Raw genomic sequence first — 13,511 nt, 5'->3', positions numbered from 1 at the left:
GAAATTTCAGTCGAAATTTTGTAAGGTTTTGGGTTTACCCGATTTCGGTTTCGTTCTCCACCGAAACCCAAAATTTCGAGCATATTTCGGTGATTTCAGTGGAAATTTAAAACATTGCCCGGGGTATGATTGTGTCGGGTTAGGGTTGCGGGAATGCAACCTAGGATTGGGCTAGGGTTGGCCTCAACCCTACCCGAGTTGCCCCCCTAATAGAGGTGTAGTTTTATCTTTTTAATTAAAAGCAAAAGAAACTATGATAAAGGCAAGTAGCTGCCAGTATTAAGAGGCTATTGCTGATTCCTTACTCAGCTTCCAATTCGGATTCCGTATCATTGTTCTTGGAAAATTAGTTTGGCCTAGTTTGGCTTAACTTGACAAGTGGAAGCATGGAATGGTGACCTTGTTTGCTCATTTGGTGGGGCCATAGGTCTGAAACCTCGGCCCTAATATAATCAGGAAAATATTAAAAACTTGTGCTGTTAGACTCCTTCCTAACCATAGTTACCAAAACTCCATTTTAAAATGCATTTTATTGGTGTGCCGTTGAAAACTCCGTTTAAAACTTTTAAAATGAATAAAACTCTTTTTTTTTTTTTTAGGCAAACGTTTTAAACCATTTACACATTTTTTTGGCCAATTTCCAATTTTACCCCCACCATATTTGTAAATGACAAAATTCTAAACTTTGATTGGATAAAATTCTATGTCCTTGACCCATCAAGTCTTGTTTAGTGTTCCCCCAAGAAAATTGAGACAGTGGATTTTTGTAGTAGTTTACCTTAGGCATGTGATGTCCCTTTAGTATGGGACCAAGGCCATGTAGCCATGTTTCATAATGTTCTACTTGGTCGGTGGTCTAGATTGCACATCATGTCCCTACCTTATGAGCAGCATCATAAAGGTCTCATTTGAATTAATGAGCTAAGCATATCTGTGGGGGACCGGTCCTACCGCTCGGGCTGAGCTTTTCAATAATTTTCATATATTTATGTTGAGGAATGCTAGATTCACAGGCGCCCTTGCAAAATAAGGGGAAAAGGACACCACAATTGGTCAAATGCCATTAAAGATGGCGCAGAAAATTACAATCATAATTGTCTTTACTGGTTTTTGACAAATACGGGCGCACTTTTCCCCGACCTTTAGATATGAAAATCGGAAACTAAATTACACCTTTTCCCTACATGAATCCAAAGGGAATGTGTAGGTCGTGGTGCTTACCAAGTATCTCAAAAGCATGGGAAAGGTCAAAGGTGCTACCATTATCTTTATTAAGCGTCCAGACCAGAGGACCACACGGCAAATCTCCAGTGCTACCATTATCTTTATTAAGCGTCGAGACCAAAGGACCACGCGGCAAATCTCCGATCTGGATCCAGTACCCTACCTAAGCCACAAGAATGACTAGAGTCGTCTCCTAGGTATACGGCCTAGGACCTGAATCAAAAGTGAATGACTAGAGTTGCCACCTAAGATAGAGCATAGGAACTGAAATTAACTCTGTTAGGGCAGTTTGTGTTGCCAATGAGCCGGGTAATTGGCTTAGTTACGGAAACAGAAGGCGTTAGGCACCCTTTCATCGCGGAATTTCCGGTCTCCTAATGTTAATTCTTAATTCTGACGTTTTATAAAGAGAAATTTACTGGGAAATTAAAGTGATTCTCTGGAAAATAGATGTTTGATCAGGGTGAATGAAACTTTCTGAAATTTAATCTTTACCAGAATTTGCGAGTGCAGGTTCTGAAATACGATAAATTCCAATTTCTCGAGACAAATATTTGTGATTATAGTTACCACTTACCAAACATTGGATAGATTCAATTTTCATCAAAATGAAAATTACGGAAATATTTTTCAGCTTAGCCAAACCTGCCCGCAATGATTTAAGCAGCCTTGGTTACAATGCATTTCATATTATTATCCATGTTTATTTATTTAAAGGCTATTGATATTGGCACTACCATGGTTTAATAATTGCACTAACTCACCTTGTCTTTTATCATTTAACCACTTTAAAATATTATATACCCATCAAAAAGAAAAAAGAAAAAAACCCATCAAAAAGAAAAAACTTTAAAATATTATAACAATTCCCCAAAAGGCTCACTACCTTTAAAAGATTATAACAATTCCCAAAAAGTTCTCAAGCCATTAAGAAAATTATTATTTAACCATCTTTCAAAGATTATTACACTTCCCAAAAACCTCTCAGAAGTAGGGGTGCAACTCGGGCGGGTCTGGTTCAGGTTGAGGCCAACCCGAACCCAACCCAAGCAACCATTTACTCAACCCAAACCCGACCCGAGTTCCAATCCGACGAGGTTCAACCCAACCCGACCTTAGCAGCCCTTTTTGCAACCCGAACCCGACCCAACCCGAGTTCAACCAGACCCAACCCAAGATTTTAAGCTTAAAAACTAAAAAAATTATTAAAAATTTCGGGTTGAACTCGGGTCGTGTTGCCCAAGCCCTGAACCCGAACCCGACCCGAACTCAACCCAGGTTGAGAAAACCCAACCCGAACCCGACTTGAACTCAACCCAACCCGAGTTTTTTCCGGGTTGAACCCGCCGGGTTCGCGTTGAGCCCGCCCGAGTTGCACCCCTACTCAGAAGCCATTTAGATAAGAAAAGACAAGATGGGTTAGTACAATTATCAAAACGTGGTCGCGCCAATATCAGTAGCCTATTTACAACTACCTACGAACTTTACCTGCATCGCCTGCAAAAGGTCTGACAGGTAAAGATCGTCCCTGCTGTTAGAAGGAGCACCCACATTTGTTTAAAACTCTCTTGGAAAACCAATAGCATTTAGATTGAAGCAAATGCATTATTTTCTCTCACAGGTTCAAGTTTTCAACATCAGAATCCAATATAACAAACTGAATTTCCAGAACACACCATAAACAAAGAAATCACAAGCACAAAGAAGGCTACAAGGCAGGCAGAGATGCCAAATTGTCTCTTTGGTTTCCAGTTCAGATGGAGAAGTTACAAAAGAATGTTATATATACAGCATCCATAACTTACCATTCTAAGAGCAACAAAATAAGTAAAACTTGGACTGGAGTAAAACAGCTTTCCAATGTGTTTGATCCATTTTCAGTAGTGAAACATCATTCTACTAAACATACTCTTAACCCCAAGATGCTTGGGAAGTAAAGTAAAACATCATCAGATAAACAAATAGATTGTCTTAACCTTTCAGAGAATATTTCTTCCCACTGAATGCTTGAAACTTCGGCTCTTCCTTCTTCGGTGGCTCCGGATTTGTTTCTTTTGCAGCAACCTACAATGAAAAGATCATTTAGGTAATGAATCAAAGAAACCAATCAAGCTTTTTACAATCTTTTCCTTCTTTCTGTTAATTTTTATGTTCGTTATGAGGGGTGTAACTGGTCAATTTTTGGGAGAATTCGGCTTTAACTTTTAACTTAAATCAGATCGGATTTGGGTTCATTCCAATTCATTTTTTAGCAAAAGCTCAACCCGACCTGACCCATGCTGCACCCTTAATGAACTACATGATGCGCTAATTAAGAAGCTAAATGGAGCCCCCCATAGATTCTTATGGGCCATGGCGGCAATATGCTAAAGGAATTACTTTCATCGGTAAACAATATAGAAAGACGTACCTTTTGTGTTCCCTTTGGAGCTTGGTTCGTGTTTGAACCAAATACAAGCTTCCCCGAAGCTTGTCGTGATGGAGCGCTTGATGAAGTGGATGCTGTCCCAGTGGTAGATTTTGATTGCGGCTCTTTTGGTGCAGAGGAAGAAACTGGCGTCACTGTTTGCTTCAAAGACTTCCCATCCAAACGTCTACCAACACCTGTAAATGGGCTGAATTTGGGTTCCTCTTTAGCAGGCTCTTCTTGAGCTGAAAGGTCAAAGAGATGAGTCATAAATTGAAGGTGACAACATACTTTCTGTAAGTTCAGACTTAAAAGAGTTTCTATAAGCCACTCATGATTGAATAACATAAGCATAGATGAACTCGAAGGAACTCATTTAACCATTTTAAGGTAGAAATGAATCATGAGTTGACTCAGGAAAAACGGGGATGTTAGTGGTCTTTGATTTTTATCTGTGGAAATGGGACAAACTTGCCTTGTTTTACATGTTTTCGCCAGCTATAAAAGGTTATTACGATTACCAATAAGCTATCAGCAGCCAATCAGATAGTGTAAAACAAAGCGGGCCATCCCATTATCAAAACATGGTCATGCTGATATCAGTGGCCTTATGAAATAGCAATGCAAACAAAAGGATCCACCTCAAAGATGACTCTCCTGTCAGAATTCGCATTGGATACATGCAGGCCATGTTCTCCACTAGATAGTTGGAGATTATATTCCAAATGGCATTATATTCAGCAACCACCAATGCAAAAATCAACATAAAAAATGTGGCAGCAGTTCTAGCAGTATGAAAACGTTATATTTTACTGTGAAACATAAGCCAAAACAAATATGCAGCTCTCATCAGTAAAGAATTGAGTCACTGAAGAATAAAAACATCTGGGCGCCAAATAAATCTTCAAACAAGAAAGTACATATAGAAATTTGACAACAAAAAAAATGAAAATAGACAATTAAAATTTCAGATTCTATCTCACAAAATAGACATAGAATCTTAAATTTTAATATGCTATTACCACAATTAAAAAAACTTAAATACAATTTTGCATTTAGAATACAAAATACAAACTAAAAAAGCAAGGTTATATGATGCAAGTCCATATTTTCCCTACGAAAATTATGTGCAGGGACAAGTACACTTGAGGGCCACTTATTTAGTCATAAAAAATTCCAAATTATTATATGCTAGCCCTTTTCATATATGGGCTACACACCAAAATTTTGCCCCACCGGTTGATTTTAAGTCTCCAACTGTGGCCTTTAAATGGGCAGTTAGAACATTAGAAAAAAAAGATAAGAAAAAAGAAAGACGGCTCACATTTATCTAAAAGAACTCCGCAGACCACAGGGTTAGGTAATCTGATGGAGGAGCATTTTGGTGAAAGAGACATCCATAATGAGGAATAACAGGACAATAGGAAAACATGGTTTCGATCATTAAACAAGTGCTTGCCACTTGTACTTCTGCCCGCTCATATTTTTTCAAGGGAACATATGGCCATGCATCATACAACAACTCTATCAAGAATGCCTACTTAAATTAGACCAACAAAAGAAACCACTTGGAAAAGAAAAAAGATACCACAGTAAAGTAGAAGGGAAAATTGTCGCTTGACTTAGTTCATCCATGCAGCAGTAAGTGTTACTAAGATTTTTTACTGGCCACAAACATAAAAGGTTCCAAACCATAGGTACAAATGAATGAAAGATGGCTCACAAAAAGCAAGTACTTTGAGACAAATGTATAAAAGACAAATGTATAAATAAACCATGGGTACAAATGCATGAAAGAACTAAACAAAAAAGTGATCAGGATCACAAACTAATCAATAATTAAAGTAATAGCAATTATGATAGCCAAACAAAATACCTTGAGCAGGTGCCTTGCTTGACGGAATAGATGGAGTAGGTTTTTCCGGCTCTTTATAATCAAGAGGAGGAGCAAAGTCCACCTCACAATCTGTCTCAATAATACTTATTGCAGCAGAGGGCTTTGTTTCGACAATATCTATGTAAAATTGCTTATTGTTATAGGCTACCATGATAGTGTCACCAGTGGTCAAGCACGAGTAGTTCCTTAATGTCGTCTCCAAACTGCATGAAACAAGAAATCAATAATTTTCCAGTTAAAGAACAATCTAGAGAATAATCAAAATGATGGTTAGTCACAAAACAAAAAATATATATTAGACAGGAAAGTGTCAACTGCATATTACACCTAATAGAATCAAAACAGAAACTTACATGGCCTTTGGATTGGATATATCTAAAAAGTCAGTTGTGTGGGGCTGCAGTTTCACATATGTTCCCTTCAAAAGAGTGGCATTTTTCACATGTACAATATCTCCTTCTTGTAAAAGCATGTTTTGCATCATCTATAGGTGCCAAGCAAAAGGAATATTAATAGAAGGTAATCGCTTAGCATCATGGATATCTACAATCGCATAGAGCAACATCAGATTACTAACCAAACTCATCCTATGTTACAAATATCTCCGATATTTTCAAAATATTGCATTTTTATTGCAACATTTTGATAAAACGACAAAATCATGAAATAATCCCGAGATTTTAAAAATATAGCGATATTTTCACTTTTATCATAAAATATCGCGATAATATCACGATATTATCCCAATATTTTTATTTTATATTTTTCTTAAATGTTACATATTTATATATTTTTTTAAATATTTTTATTTTTACAGTTTATTCCCGATATAAACCTGAAAAAATAAAAAAAATAATATATCCCGAGATTTTCCCAAAAATAATATATCCTGAGATTTTCCCTTGCCGAGAAATTCCCGACTCCCGAGAACAATATTTGTGACATAGAACTCATCAACATACAAGAAAATTTACAATGCCTACCCAATATGGCAAGTAGATCATGCCCTCATCAGCAATGAACTCCAGGACACCACAATGTGAAACTCTTTCTGTGGCAGGATTACGGAGTTCAAATAGCATTGGATAATCAATGTGCAGAGATGCTGCAGAGAGCAAAAGTCAGTATCTTAATGTACAAAGTGAAAACATAAAAAATGCATTTACTAGTAACTTAAAGTAGATGAGAGAAGTACTTAATCTGACAGCGAACAAATCATAGAAATAGAGAACAAAGGTAAAATAAAGATCAATCTTACATGCAATAGGAGGAAAGGGGGAAAAAGAAAATATTAAAATAAAGAGAAGAGTTCCTTACCTAGACGGTCAAGAGCGGAGGGTGGCATTATAACTGGAAACAACATAAAGCATAATAAATAAAACTGGTGATGCTAAGGAATAACAAGGGTGAGCATATAAACAAACAAAACTTGTATGATTAGATTGGGAAGATAACTTACTTTTATCACCAGTTTCCAGTTGGGGCTGCAAAGAGGAAAAGAAACAATAACTAATAGAACAGGAGATAGAAGAAACAAGCAAGAGAATTCGATTTCATAACATTTATCCAAAAATATAACTAAGTGAGGAGTTGTTGAAGGTTTTATTCTATTTCTTTCACCATGAGAAACTAGAAAACAAGGGTAGAGTGCCCCTTGTAAAGTAGAGAATTATCATTTTCAAATATCATTGTAGCTTGCATGCCGCTTTAAGTAAGTGGACAAGGATGTAAAGCTAGTTAATGGAGTAGAAGAATTCTATTACTTCAATTTTTATTTAAAATTAATGATATTTGTTCTGTTTTGGAAAAGATGGAACACTGAAATAGGCAGAATGTCGAAACTTAATATCTTAGTATAAAAGGCAAAATGCCCGTCAAAACAGAATATATAACTATTAGATGGGAGAGACTACTGAGTATCACATTTGGTACAGGATAACTTTAAAGCTTGCAAGTAGAATTTATTACTTAAAATCAAAGATTTAAAGTACAATTTTAAATGGGAAATGATAAATGCGCCGCTTTTCATCACTTCGGACACCCAGCTGCATTGTACGTGGCAATCAGGTGATTCAGGTCACTTCATTCCTTAAATGTGAATTACACCAGCCCCTTTGCAGTCATAGATACAATGCAGCTGGGTGTCACAAGTGATGAAAAGGGGCGCATTTATCATTTCCCTTTTAAATTCACTAAGTTCTAAATATATCCAAACATACGGATTCGCAATTTAGACACAAATTTGATGTGTTTTCTCTTTAGTATATATAAGATAGTGGAAGGCTGAAATGCATCCATGTTCAACTACTTGTTCATCAACTCAGGACTTGGCACAATCAATTTGGTTCTGTCTAACGTTGAGCACCAAATATTAACACCAATTTTGTAATGACCAGTGGAGTCTGATCAATTCAGCCCACTGATTCATTGAACCGTCACATTTCTTTATTCCTGAGGCCGAGTCAAACTAAGAAACCAGAGACTAAATTCACATTCGAGTCTGAGCTTTTAAGCATTGATTCTATCTTACATGTTTCTCAACAAATGTCATAAACTATAGGTAATTAATCTTTTTTTTAATGGTATAGGATCATTACCCAGGCTTCATGCGGTAAATATCTATCTTCTCAAGAAAATTATCAAGTAGTGAATTCCATAATTATTGTTAAGTAAATGCAACCTGGATTTGGACATTTCTTTCAAGAGGAGTTATAAAATGAAGGGCGCACTTAAAAAAAGGGATGAAAGGGCGCCCTCATTGGTTGTAAATCAACAAAGTGCATTTAATGTTCTTTGACTTTTTTTAATAGTATTTAATGTTATTTGACTTTTCATCCCATTTAATGCACTTTGGTGATTTACAGCCAATAGGAGCACCCTTTCATCTCTTTTTTGCAAGGGCGCCCTTCATTTTAGAACTCCTCTAACAGAGGTTCACATAAATTGCCTGTTGCCCCAGCTTCTAAATGCCAGTAATCCACCTTTAACATTGAATCCCAGATTCAAGGAGGCAAATGTTGTTATTCAGGGATTTTTTTTTAAATAGTATATAATGTTATTCGACTTTTCATCCCATTTAATGCACTTTGGTGATTTACAACCAATAGGGGCGCCCCCTTTCATCTCTTTTTTGCAAGATCGCCCATCATTTTAGAACTCCTCTAATAGAGGTTCACATAAATTGGCTGCTGCCCCAGCTTCTAATGCCAGTAATCCACCTTTACCATTGAATCCCAGGTTCAAGGAGGCAAATGTTGTTATTCAGGGTTATTAACCACGTAGACTAAGAGAGAGATTCAATAGGGGGAACTAAAGCTGCTAATATGTTGCAGCTGACAAGTTGGAAAGATTGAAAACAACAGATAAGATGATGAGCAGGATAAATAAACCTTTTTCAATAATTTCTTCTTCTTTTTTCTGAATGGTAAAGAGAGTTATACCTTTTCAATAAATGATGCAGGGTAGCATCGATATGTCTGCTCAAATGATCCTCTATGATAGCCATAGCCTTCAAAATACTGTAGCCATCATCAGCAAAGAGTGGAAAGTTAGAACCAACATTGCATTGCAAAAATTTGATAAACTCAAGGTATAAACACAGGCAATAGAGTTAAAACTCAAAAATCAAAATACTTAAGTTAAAACTCATTACATCAAAAAGCATAAATAATTAAGTTAAAACTCATGTATTTATGTTATCCCACAACACTGAAAAGTTACCAGTGGTTGGGGATTTGAGGATAGTAAAAAGACTACATGCATAATGGGCTTTAGGGCACGGACAAGTTGGAGAATTGTATTCAACTATTGTTATAAATTTTGCCACAGGATATTATTTCAGACCGTTCTCAGAAACTATTCCTGTTTTAGAGTTTAGACCGTGATGTTCTTCCACGCTTGCACTTTTTTGTTTTTGTAGAGCTAGCTTTCCTCCTTCCCTCATACCAGTCTTGAACCCTACACCTCATGCAACCGAGCATTTATAGGCTCTCAAACCACTAGAGCATGTAGGAGATTGGTGCTCCTTTTTTTTCTACATGACAGTGTAGGAGATTCGCGCAAACAGCCTCTCTGCAAAGCAAGGGTAAGGCTGTGTACATCTAGCCCTCCCCAGACCCCGCAATGGCGGGAGCCTCGTGCACTGGGCCACCCTTTTTCTTTCAGTGTAGGAGATTGGTATTCTTTTCTTTTATGTACTTTCTTTCTGTGTTCATAGGGCTGCTGATTTCAGTTTGTGAATAGCCAACTATCATATATGGTATCCAAATATCGTATATATCACACTGTAAGTAGGGGCACAATGTGCTACCACATTTCACTTCAAAACTATGTACATATAGTTTGATGCACAAATGATTTCTTTTTTGTTTTTGATCAAGTAAAATTTAACAAAAGAAGGAAATGAGAGCAGGTTTGGATTAAAAAAATCATTTGCACATCAAACTATATGTACATAGTTTTGAAGCAAAATATGACAGCACATTGTGCCCCTACTTGAGAGTGTGAAACATACGATATTTGGATACTATATATGATAATGGCTATTCAGAAACTCAAAACAGCAGCCCTGTGAACAAAGAAAGAAAGTACAGAAAAGAATAATCTAATCAATGATCGGGAATGGTAATAATGAGGTGACTGTAACGTTTGGATCATCCTATCATACATGTTTGATCCACCTTGATCAACATGACATGTCCATTTGGTAGGCCCCAGCTTGATTTTGGCCATGCAACATGGAGAAAATTTGCTTTGATCAGAAAAATCCTAACTATCCAATTAAGAGTCAACAAATTTAAGGTAGAAATAAAATCTAGGCAATGGTCCACATTCAACAAGCAAAAATACATTGACTTCATACTAGTATAGCATGATAAAGCAACTTTGGCCGCGGTCCTTGATATCCTAAAGGTAAAGTGGAGAAATATTTAGAATAATCTCTTATTACTTAGACTCAAATTACACATATTTGTTTTCTTTACCACCACAAGTACATAAGGCTGAACAATGCTTTCAACTTTTCTTTTCTTTTTTTATTTTTATTTTTTAAAATCGTAACAATGCTTTCAACTTTAATTTCAAAAAGCCTCATCACAATCCACATCCAAATGGGTTCTTTGAGCAACTGTGGTTGGTTTGGAAGGAGGTGAACCGTATGATTTTTAGGGTAGAGAGGCTCGAACCATTCAGAAGCAAATTCTCTTGGGTCGAGCCTCGAGGTTTCTCTAGATTTTGTAGGTATTTCAGAGTTATCTTATCTATTTGTCTTACGACATCATCTGTATAAATGCGGCCCATTTTGAATGCATTGCTCCAAGATGGTCTCCACCTCTCCCTGGGTTTGTGAAGCTAAACTTTGATGGGTCTACCATAGGGAACCAAAGCCCGACGATAATGGGAGCCTCCTTTGTAGTGCGAAGAGCATTTTTGTTATATGGGCTTTCTTGAGTCCTTTTGGAGGCGCTGATTCCATCAAGGCTGAGCTCCGTGTCCTCTTGAACGGGATCCGTCTTGTGGAGACATCTCTTCCTGATACCCTCATGGTGGAGGGTGACTCTCCCAACGTAGTCCGTTGGATGGATGGCAAAATTTTCCAGTGGAGAATTATAGGTACTATCGAGGAGGTTTTGGACTTAAGTGGAAGGGCATAAAACTTAATTCCAGCATATCATATGTTCTTCCAATGGTGAGGCAGATAAACTAGCTCAATCTGGGAGGTGTTTGATCATCTTCTCCCTTGAGGGGTATGATGTATTTTTTTTATGTTTCCCTTCACCAGCCCGGTCTAGAGGACTCTTTTTCTCTCTTTTTATCAATATATCGTTAACCTAAAAAAAAACATGATAATAGAGTTTTTAATAATGAGGTTAGAAGGGAAAACAAATTGATAGAAACCTTTTCAAGTTTGTTTTTAAATTTTTCCAACTGCATGCACAATCTCCTTCAACTAATTTTCACCCTCTTTAAGAGGCATGCATACAATAGTTCTTTCCAAAAGTGTGTCCTAGGCATAGTTCCACAAACACCCCCTCCTTGAAGGCCAGGTTATAGAAAAGCAATTCACTAACATCGTGAAATTTTTCCCATTTCTCAACGTCATCACCCTAGGAATTGCAGATTTCGGTGCTGGGTTGAATTTTTTTCCCATTTCTGCGACAATTTACGTTTGTGCTTAAGAATAAACCAAGTCATTAGAACAAAACAGCAGATGCATTAAGTAGAAAGATGACCTTATTAGTCACAGTGGCTAATGAGGTAATCAGCATGGAGTGTCTAAAGGAGCTTTATGATGTGACAACGACGAAGATTCAAAGGACACCTGGCCTAGTGTCAAATAGGTAGTCTACAGAGTTGCACATTACGGAAAGTTTTATCCTTAAAAGTAATCAGTTGTGCATTCCCAGGTGTGTTAGTTAAGCTTAAAATACTGGTGTTTACACTCCTTACCTATGTGAAATGTGGGAAGATTTATACATGGACTACTCTATTGAAGGTTCATCAAACTTCAAAGTTCAAACACATTCAGTTCTATGTTTGATTGATTAGGAGTATTTTGTTTACAGACAAGGACCGCTTCAATTGAGATTCTTCGCGAACATAAATTCAATCCTAATTTTATCTAATTTCTATCATGCCCACCTACAACCTATCCTGATTTTCGTAACCCATTAGCCCAAAAGCTTCATTGAATGAACTAAACATTGGTGTTATCTTGATAAGAATAGCAAACATATATGCGTATACTATATATACGCTTATATCCCATTGTAAACCAAAAATCCCTTGATAATGAAAAAGTACAACAACATTTCTCAAATTTGTTAAAAAAAAGAAGCTAAAACTAAGTATTTGCATCATCAAATCATTTCATAAAACAATGAGGAAAAAAAAAAAAAAAAACAGAAAATAAACAGTTGACATACCATCCTGACTTGCTTGAGACTAGGTAACCAGAAAATCACCCTTCAAAAACCCTAAGATTAAAAAAAAACAAAGAGATCAGAAAGAGAATTACAAAAATAACAAAAACCCATTAAAGGGAGACACACAATTTAATCCCAAGTTGAAGGAATTCAGCTATGAATCGCTAGAACAAGACATAACTTTCACGGCAAGTAAATAAACTAACAAACCCATCAAAGCTTTAAATATTCTTTAAGAAACCAAAAATAAATAATTAAAGATGATAATGAATATAGCTAAGATTTCAGGGAGAAATAAAAGGCATACCTTAGGTTGAAGAGGAATCCAGACAAGAGGTAAGAAGAGAAGGCGTAGAATATGGGTCAGTGAGAGGAAAGAGGGGCATATGCCCAACTATTTATAAGGGGTAGAGGAATTCTAATTTCTAAGTAACTATGAGGTGATCCAGACCGTTCGTTTATAAACCCAATTGGCCAAATTAGAGTTTAAAAAGTAGAAGGAAGGGGAAAAAAGGAAACTTATACATCCAATGGGGAAATATCAATAAACGGCTAGGATCATCTGGATAGACCCAACTATGTGAAACAATCTGGATTACCAATAGTGGGAAGCTAGAAACAATTTGCTCTCTCTTGTTTTGATATTGGCACCTCTTTTTGTTGAGAAAAGATTAATCCCACATTATTTGTGTGATCCAAACCATTCATTTGGTGGGCCCAGACATAGATAGGGGGTGCCTAGAAAATCTTATCCATAGGATGATCCTAACCCTCCAATTTGTAGGAACCTATTATCTCCTAAGGAGTCCTCCACTCCTCCGTCTCTGTGGTTTGTTGGAGTGATAAGGACTATTTGAGTCTAAATTGTTCTCAAATAGTGTATTGGTCTTCATACTTGAGAATTGAGATCGTTTTCTATTTAGGGAAGTGATATATTCGCCCCTTTTTCTTACTTGGGACAGCCACCTCTACTGTATCTTTCATGTGGGGCCCACTATCTTTTACACTAGTGGGGGCTGACCCAAGTAGAAAAATGGGGTGAATATATCATTTCCCAATG

General features: G+C 36.8%; 1 protein-coding gene across 1 annotated transcript; it reads right to left on the bottom strand.

Moving 5' to 3' along the window:
• Nucleotides 1–2,930: 2,930 nt before the first annotated feature.
• LOC143870938 (uncharacterized) lies at nt 2,931–12,864 on the bottom strand. The gene is made up of 10 exons (XM_077376637.1): nt 12,759–12,864; nt 12,452–12,502; nt 8,969–9,046; nt 6,988–7,012; nt 6,846–6,878; nt 6,512–6,633; nt 5,882–6,012; nt 5,508–5,731; nt 3,635–3,876; nt 2,931–3,288 (listed from the first exon to the last, which is right to left on the bottom strand). The coding sequence occupies exons 2-10, from the start codon at nt 12,452–12,454 to the stop codon at nt 3,196–3,198; spliced, it is 951 nt and encodes a 316-aa protein (XP_077232752.1). The 5' UTR covers nt 12,455–12,502; nt 12,759–12,864; the 3' UTR covers nt 2,931–3,195.
• Between the last annotated feature and the right edge of the window lie 647 nt (nt 12,865–13,511).

This window comes from Tasmannia lanceolata, unplaced genomic scaffold, assembly GCF_043159265.1.
Source record: "Tasmannia lanceolata isolate RefF3 unplaced genomic scaffold, GAP_Taslan_0.1 ptg000002l, whole genome shotgun sequence".
Classification (NCBI taxonomy): Eukaryota; Viridiplantae; Streptophyta; class Magnoliopsida; order Canellales; family Winteraceae; genus Tasmannia; species Tasmannia lanceolata.
Note: the sequence above shows the minus strand (reverse complement) of the source record. Positions and strands in the feature narration are given on the sequence as shown.

Excerpts from the sequence above, each read along its gene's own strand:
- LOC143870938 (XM_077376637.1), bottom strand. Across the intron at positions 3,877-5,507 it reads AAGCAAGGCACCTGCTCAAG|CTCAAGAAGAGCCTGCTAAA; the intron begins GTATTTTGTTTG and ends TTGACCTTTCAG. Across the intron at positions 3,289-3,634 it reads CTCCAAAGGGAACACAAAAG|GTTGCTGCAAAAGAAACAAA; the intron begins GTACGTCTTTCT and ends TTTTCATTGTAG.